Here is an 8952-nt window from a genome sequence, read left to right as displayed (position 1 = left end):
ACAAACGATATCAGGCTTATGGTAGCTTTCACAACCTAGATTGTCATATAATCGTGAAATTTATAAGTAATTATCTAAACTCTTTAAACGTGCACCTTTTAAACATATGAGACTTTCTTTTTCATTCATTGAAATAAATCAAACATCTTATCCATCACTCGCACTATCAGCATTAAAATCTTCAAATTAAAATAAAAATTTTATAGAGTTGAGATCATGAGTCAATTGAAGATAGACCACCATCGAAAACCTAGAAGCACTGGACGGCCGTTTCGTCTTATTATGGAACTCCTCAGCAGTGCGCATCCACGATCCCGCACTAGCGGGATTCGAATCCAGGACCTATTGGTCTCGCGCGCGAACGCTTAACCTGCAGACCACTGAGTTGTAACGGCTGTTCAGTGCTTCCAGGTTTTCTATGGTGGTCTAGCTATAATTGACTTATGAATTCAACTATTAAATTACTAAAATCGCCATAAAACCCCTTCTGATAATGATCACGTGCTCACTAGTAACTGGCTCCAGGAGGTATTTCCTGGAGTTCTAGTGCAAAGCAGTAACCAGTGGAGTTCAACCAGGTCTGTTGGGAGATATCAACTCACTGAAGACTTTGGTGAATGGTTGCTCAATTTCGTGGATCGGTTGAAGTTAGACATTAACGCCGTTGGATACCGGCCGGCTCAGTGACCTATCAGTTAAGTGCTCTGGCGCAAAACTGGTAGGTCCTGGGTTCGAATCCCGCCAGTGCGGGATCGTGGATGCGCACTGCTGAGGAGCCCCATAATAGGACGAAACGGTCGTCCAGTGCTTCCAGGTTTTTGATGGTGGTCTATCTTCGATTGACTCATGATCTCAACTCTATAAAATTACTAAAATCTCCACCAAACCCCTTCTAAAATAATGATTAATACACTACTGTACAAATTTTATTTTCTGAAATTTTTTTACAAATTAGTAGTATATCTATTGCCAGTGGGCGGCCTGTGCTCCTCCACGAGGGGTAACAGGCGTAAGTAAGTAAGTATATTTATGTGAAATAAGAATAGAAATTACATTTATATCTTGAAAAACAAAGAACTATGTACATATGTATAATGCATATCACAGATTATCTTGTCTCTATTTTTCTCATATCTTGATCTTTTCTAGTTGTTTTATTTCCCTGTATTATTTGCTTCTTTGTAAGTAATATCAGTAGTATTGATAGTAAAATGAGTTTGGGTAGTAGTAGTAGTAGTAGTAGCAGTGTAGTAACAGTGTTACTAATAGTAGTATTGGAATTATTTATGGAGGTATATTATTATTTTTACCATGGATAATAATGACCATATCTCAAAATGCACTTGTTTCATTCAATGAATTGAGGATAGGAAAGCTTTTGATTCAAGGAATGAAAATATACAAATAAACAGGAAAACTTAAATACGAATAGAATTTCAGAAAAGAAGTGAAAAGAAATACAAAACATGTACAAAACAGAAAAGATATGATGATAATAATAATAATTCGATCTTGGTTTCTTCTTTAAATCATCATTATAATTTTATGACTTATGATGTCATGAAACTCCTGGGTTGATTCATATTAGATTATTCCGACAATGATCATACTAATGCTGCTGATGACGGCGCTGAGACTTCTGATTGATTATGCGATGGTAGAGTTAAATTTAATTCCTTCAATAATTTTGCCGTTTGTTCTCGTACATAATTAATTGGATCGTTATGATTATTGACTGGTATACCGTCTAATAATAATTTTTTAATCTGTTCATTTAATTTTTCAGCATCGTGAAGCTGTAAAACAAGGAAACGAGCGATATCTGTTTAAGAAAGATTTCAAATGTGAAAGAACAATAGTTAGTGTCTTTTTTTAAGCAATATGTTCTTTACTACTTATAATAATGAGTTTTATTAAGGAATAACAAAAATTCAAATTAAGGTAAATTAAACAAGTGTGTTGGGAATTGATTTGTAACTCATTCTGTCATGTTATTACTTATAAAGTGTTTAAATTATCCCGTTGTTGATAATCAGTACAGAGTTTTGATCAGCCATCATTGATAAATCTAGATCCTGTAGGGTTGCCTCAATATAGCGCATTCTGGATTTCACTGCTGGTTATAATTCACCTATTCATCCAGTCGTGAATGGCTTATGTTTTGCTATAATAAATCCTTAGGACATTTTCTTATATGATAACTTTTAATATTATATTAATATTATATTGCCTAAATCAACTTATGCTGTATTGTGAAAATGTATCAACTTCTTTACTGAACAAAATCTAGTCGGTACTAAGATCTGGATTACACTTCAATAATGAGCTTACAATATTATATTAGTTCAGAATAGAGATTGATAATACAACACACACTGATAATATGATACAGTAGACCAATAAGCAATGTCGAGAATCAAATAACGTATTCAGTGTAAAACTATTTTTTCTCAAGTATCTTCTTGATGGAGTAAAATGATGAACAGATTATTGTTTAATATGCCAATGAAACGTCTGACTCTAATGACATATTCTTAGATGATGTGCTCTGTTCTCTTGAATTTTTTATGGTTTGCATCACGGACTGACCTTGTTTAAATAACGACTGAATACTAGGAATCACTGGACAGATTTTCTGCCCTAGAGTGAGACTCCTCAGCAGTGCACACCAACGATTCCACCGGGATTGACGCTAAAACCTTCAGGTCATCTGACTAGAGCTAACACTTAGACTATTAGCATGTTTCTGATATTATATTTTCATTTGCACTAATAAGTATCAAGATGATACGCATCAAGTTGTTCAATATTAATGCTTTATCTGTTCTATGTTAGTAACATTAAAATACACATTCAAAAAGAGTATAAACAGTATAACTAATTGACTGAATTATTAACTCTTACCTGAGCAATAAATATACACGAACTTAAACATGGATAAACTTCAAAGCAAACCATATCACGACGCAGATAACGCTCATAACAGTGACGATGTTCTAAACAACTATATCCTTTAATACGACCACATTTATGTATTTCATAAAAGGCCCATCGTTTAGTTCTATGATGAATTATATTCCCGTCTGCAAGAATTGTTGGATGTAAATTTACAATATGTAATTGTAGTTTGATAGATAACAACAAACCTGAATTAGTTAAGAAAAAAAGTTCAAGACATTAATTTATAAAACTGTTAATTTTAACTGTGACACAAAATATAGTGCAAGTAAAATTTGACTTTAACACGTATACGATGACTGAATATAAGTTGCGTGTCCAGAAGTTTATCCATTTGTGGGTATACGTTGATGTTTATATTTCTTACTGTGATAATTCTAACCGAGAATTATGAAATATATACGAAGTGTATAAAATGATTCATCTTGTAAACTCTGGATTGCATTTTAGTCTTCTACCTCTTATGCTAAGTAGGTCATTCAACCACAGGATTCTTAATAAATCAGTCAGTCAAGTTCAATTTATTATCACATGGTTATGATCTCACTTACACTAAAATTAGTGTTTTGTTGTCATCACAAATGGTTACCAATCTGTGTAGGCTGATTATATTAATGAATGTAAATCAACAATTTGTAAACTGAAATCGTTAATGAGCTCTGAAATATTACTGGAACATTGCGACCCCACGTTGTCAACCATTGTAGCGGCCGATACCTCAATTTTTGGTGTTGACGCATTCATATTACCTTCATTAAAGGAAAGAAAAGGAAAAGCCATTGTGCTGACCTAACAGTAACCCCGATAGCAAAAAAATATAATCAAATAGGAAACGAAACTTTATCCTCGGCGTTCGCCGTCTGTTGCTTTCACAAGTTTTGTATGTCTAGAAATTTACACTCCTCATAGAGCATAAGCTACTACTTACAGTTTTTGGTTCAAAATTTGAAATACCGACGCACAGAGATTGGCACTGATTCCAATTTGATATAATTTCGAACTGAAGAATCGTAAAAACCCTATCAACTGTCATATCTGGTGACAGCAGTTAGTGGATCGGTAATCATCATGTTAGGTACAAAAGATTGTGCATCAAGTCTTTGGTACACAGTCTTTTGAGTCTTTTCGGTGTAAACTGCAGACATCCAAACCATCACCTGATGTTACAGAAAAGGAAAACTTGTAAAAATGTAGTATCAATGAAAACCCTAGCATTCAGAATCGGAGCTCCTCTGTTCTTCCGAGATTACATACCAAACCACGATGAATGAATAGAGGAGAGTGTGGCAGGAAGGTTTGATCAAATAAGGTATCACAGCCCTCAAATGATACGAAATTAAATGCGGTGGTGATTCTTCTAGAATAAATAGACATATATCTCAAAAGATGGTTTACCCGACAACTGCAGTGAACGTTTCATTTTCAAGTAAACCCAAGAAAATCACAGTATTAAAAGGGGAGTTGTTGTGGATGTGCAATCTTAAATTACAAGTTCTGTTAAACATACCATTATGATTTAGACTGTAATTCTGTTACACTAAATTATTCAGTGTGAGCACTATCTACAAAATTTTAAGACCTTCTTATAGTAATTTATATGAATGAAAAATTTTTAAAACACTTTTTGTTCATATATAATTGATAAACTTAATGTATTTTGATTAGTTTCACACTGAGTCAACCCCATAAAGCTTCATCTGTAAACCTGGTGTTTTTGCCTAAATTACTAAGGTAGAAAAAAGAATGAAGGATGTTGGTTTTTTTCATGGTATTGAAGTAGAAGTTGTGAATTATTAGCATTGTGAGCGAACGAATCAATGATAATAAAATTGCTAGTTTGAACTTATTTCTTATTATGGAATAAATAACCTTAAAATTTAGGTTTGCGAATGCCAGATGTCTGTTTACTGCTAGTAAATTTATTTATTTATGTGAACACATAAATATTGGTACAATGATACACCGAATACATGTGCGCCACACAAGTCACTTGATTTGTGTATGGGCTGTGATACTACCCGGGTGCCCAGACCGAAACAGTAAATTAACACCCCAGGGATGATCACTTATAACTTCGTACAGTAATAGGACCAAACAATCTAAGTTAAGTTTCATCAGAATTAATGGATTAAGACTATGAATGAATACAAATTTAAAATATCGACTATTTCGGAAGTTAACTGATATCTTAGCGGTTATGATATAACAGTTCTGTCTTCGTTCTTGTGTAAATTCACGTATATCTGGCCAAATGGTCACCCAATATCTTCTGATTTTTTTGTTGGTTTCTTAATTTATGTCACTTTCTGCTATTAACTCATTTCAAATTGAATAATATTTACAAATTCCCTATCATTCATTAATAATGAACTAAGGCATCAGCAAATTTTAAGATTCTTCGTTAACAAATAACCAAATCTAATTTCTATTCAATACAATACTTATTATTTATGTTTTGTCTCTATAAGACTGGAACCCAGCCAGCAGAATATACTGGCTAAACTCAGCTGATTAATTCGTTACGATACTGAGTTCGAGTCCCAGAGTGAACATCAAGCTGTACATCCAGCTGACGAGTCCCAAATAGGACGAAACGCGCGTCAAACTGGATTCCACTACTAGTCACTATCTATCTTTGCTTATAATGATTAATTAATTAGTTAATTAATTGATTGGTTGATATTTCTCATAATTGAGAGAACAAAAAATCAATGAATAACTACTAAATACCTTTTTAAATTTATTAACTATCTATTCGAAAGGTTCATTTTAGTTTGTTACTACTATACATACACACATTCAAATAGTCAAACCAAGAAAGAACATTAATTCATGTATGTTGATACTGTATGGCTTTATCACTAAAAAAACGAACAAACAAATGATATCAGTTCGGATATCTTAATCGGTCGGTTAAAAGAATATAAAAGAAACATAGTTACTATTACTAGTAATTAATTAATTGTGAGTAATCTCATCCTTTACTATTTAAAGTTAAAATAATTTCTCTCAAGTTTTTCTATGGTTAAAGTATAGAATGATAATTTTATTTACATGTGCATGTAATAAATCATTTGGATTAAATTATAGTTGAAATCTTGAGTCAATTGAAGATAGACCAATATGGAAAACCTGGAAGCAATGGAGTTAGACATTAACACCGTTGGATGCCGGCTCAGTGATCTAGGGGTTAAGTGCTCACGCGAGACTGATAGGTCCTGGGTTCGAATCCCACGGGGCGGGACCGTGGATGAGCACTGCTGAAGAGTCCCACAATAGAGCGAAACGGCCGTCCAGTGCTTCCAGGTTTTCATGGTGGTCTAGCCTCAATCGATTCATGATCTCAACTGTTAAAATTAAGAATAATGTTGTGCTATATCCTATATCTAATGATTTATACAACCATAGATATGGATTAACGAGGAGTCCTAGATGAACAAAGGAAACATCTGTTTTGACATTTATTAACTCAATAAATTAATCACTTCAATAATTCCAATGACTAAGTTTACAAACTGAATAATTAAAATTAATAATAACTAGAATAAATAGGAGTTATTTGTTAACAATAAAAGATTGAACAATTGGAATATTGTTTGAACGTCATTAATTAACTTTTAAAGTATAAATATGATTATATCTTATGTATTAACTATAAATAGTAGTCGTTTTTAGTACCATGTGACAAATCATTTATAATAATAATGATAATTCTATATAAAAGACACTATATATTATTAGGTCAATCATCTCCCTTTAATTGAGATAGATGTTAAACTATCAATGAAAACCTGGAAGCACTGGATGGCCGTTTCGTCCTAGTATGAAACTTCTCAACAGTGCATCGATCGGTTCATGATCTCAATTAAAACTCAATAATTTCCACAACCCTTTGTTGAAAATTATCTACCTTTAACTCATGCCCTTGGTTTTTCGACAATTTTATAGATTTCTAATATTCTTTTTTTATTTGGTAATTTCTAAAAATTTAAGCAGACAATCAATGTTACACAAGTGTGTTAAATTTTGGTGAGTAATTAAATTCGGGTTTCCGTTGAAGTCTTGGTTACTGATGTTTACAACCGATTGAGATTGTTCTACTTCTATTGGGAACTAATGGGAACTCTATACTGTAACTACTGATGTACACAACAATTATGTCTAAAAATCATATATATATATATATATATATATATATATATATATATATATATAACTCTACCGATATGATCATTTAAATTACACTGAAAATATGATATAGCAAAATACATGACAGAGTATTTTTTGTTGTAAGCTAAAGTTAGTTTGAAACCTTTTCTAGTCCTAAGACTTGCCCTAAGATGTCAGCCAGGACGTGGATGAAACAAGAATTTGTTGGTGATATAAGATCGTAACTGTACTGTGGAACAAATTGATTCAAGTTGTAAATGTTAATGACTTTGATTCTCTTCCATGCTTCATGAAGTGAAGTTCGAATTAACTAGTGATACTTCAGTTGATGTCACCTCTTGAAGAAACGTACCTACTGCGTATATACATAGATGTGTTACTGTACTTTAGTAACTTGTTTAACGAACTTCTTTCTGAAGTTTAAACGGAAAATTAATGTACAGATGTATGTATATTTACTTTAGGTTCACCTCTGAATACGGAAAAACAAATGTTAGATATTACCGAAACACATTCAAAATAACAATTTTCATAAATTAGATGAAATCTAGACCTTATTTCTGATAGTGTATAACATATTTCCAAAATCTTTTTGAAGAAGTATTCTCATAGTAGTTGGATGCCAAGTTTATGGAAGACAGTAGATGGGGAATTATATCCATAAAAATCTCAGCCATTGGGATTTAAAATAACTCCTACATTTCGTTCGACAATCTGGTTAGAACTTCTTTAAGGAAATAATCGGAAATTAAATTATCAGACATACATATGATTCACAAAACAACTGTGTAATAAACTATTATCCAATTATATGATGTTGATTTTGGAATTATTTTTTAAAGTGCCAGTATTAATGTGAGTTATTAGTGTGCTATGTGGTGAAAGGTGATACCGGAATAAATGTGCATAGATGTATGAAGATCTTACGTGAAAAATCCATTGGTCATATACATAACTCTAGGCTATGGTCGTGAATTAAATTAATCAGCCTGGTAGATAATCACAGATCAGAATTATCATTATTATGCATAGAATGTGAGTTGATAACTCCATGGTTGTACTAGTTACGTTAAACAGACTGTTTGTTCATGACATTTCAAAATATAATAACTGATCAAAACGAATGAAAATACGTCGTTTTTGTCTAGCAAGCATGAGATGAGAAAGGAGTAGTAGGAAGAATCTGTATTTACACATTAGCCACTAATTATCACAGTGCAGCTAATTGTATTCGATCTCGCTTATTCAAATCGCTTTAGTTCGTTTACGTATACGGTGCTTCAGGTGTTAATCTTTCATTTTAAGAAATAGAACTTTCTCGAACGCTTTTCGATCCATCAAAGTGGATGATGTCTCTTATTCCAACTGAATGTAGTGTTATCAATCATCTATTTTCAAGTGCTTTGAAGTCTTCCAAGCATTTCAGAATATGATTAAAGCGAATTTAATTAAATTTATAATGATTTTAACCATTCTATTGTTTATATTTTCTTATACTCACATTGAACCATCATAATTTCTGACCTACACCTACAGCTGACACATCAACCTACACTCATGTTATTTATCTACAACTAAACATGGAAGTTTTTTCACTGCTTCTCATTACCTATTTTTTTTTAAAAAATAAATAAGCCATCATCAATCTACTACTAATTTTAGTATTTACTTATAATTGGCACAAATTAGTAAACTAACTTCTATCATTATTTTATTTATTAACATGTTCACACTTGTTTATCTTAATTAACTTGAAGCTTTTACCCGCCTACACATTTAATATTTAAATAAAATTTGATGATTGTTTTGATTCATTCATTTGTT

At 32.2% G+C, this 8952-nt stretch overlaps 1 protein-coding gene across 1 annotated transcript; it reads right to left on the bottom strand.

The window, feature by feature from the left end:
* Nucleotides 1–1604: 1604 nt before the first annotated feature.
* On the bottom strand, nucleotides 1605–8639 carry Smp_139140 (hypothetical protein; the record flags this gene model as incomplete). Its single annotated transcript, XM_018792437.1, has 3 exons — nucleotides 1605–1796; nucleotides 2905–3146; nucleotides 8630–8639. The coding sequence occupies 3 exons, from the start codon at nucleotides 8637–8639 to the stop codon at nucleotides 1605–1607; spliced, it is 444 nt and encodes a 147-aa protein (XP_018644208.1).
* Between the last annotated feature and the right edge of the window lie 313 nt (nucleotides 8640–8952).

Source organism: Schistosoma mansoni, assembly GCF_000237925.1.
Source record: "Schistosoma mansoni, WGS project CABG00000000 data, supercontig 0288, strain Puerto Rico, whole genome shotgun sequence".
Taxonomy (NCBI): domain Eukaryota; kingdom Metazoa; phylum Platyhelminthes; class Trematoda; order Strigeidida; family Schistosomatidae; genus Schistosoma; species Schistosoma mansoni.
The sequence above is the reverse complement of the archived record's forward strand: the minus strand, read 5'-3'. Positions and strand labels throughout refer to the sequence as shown.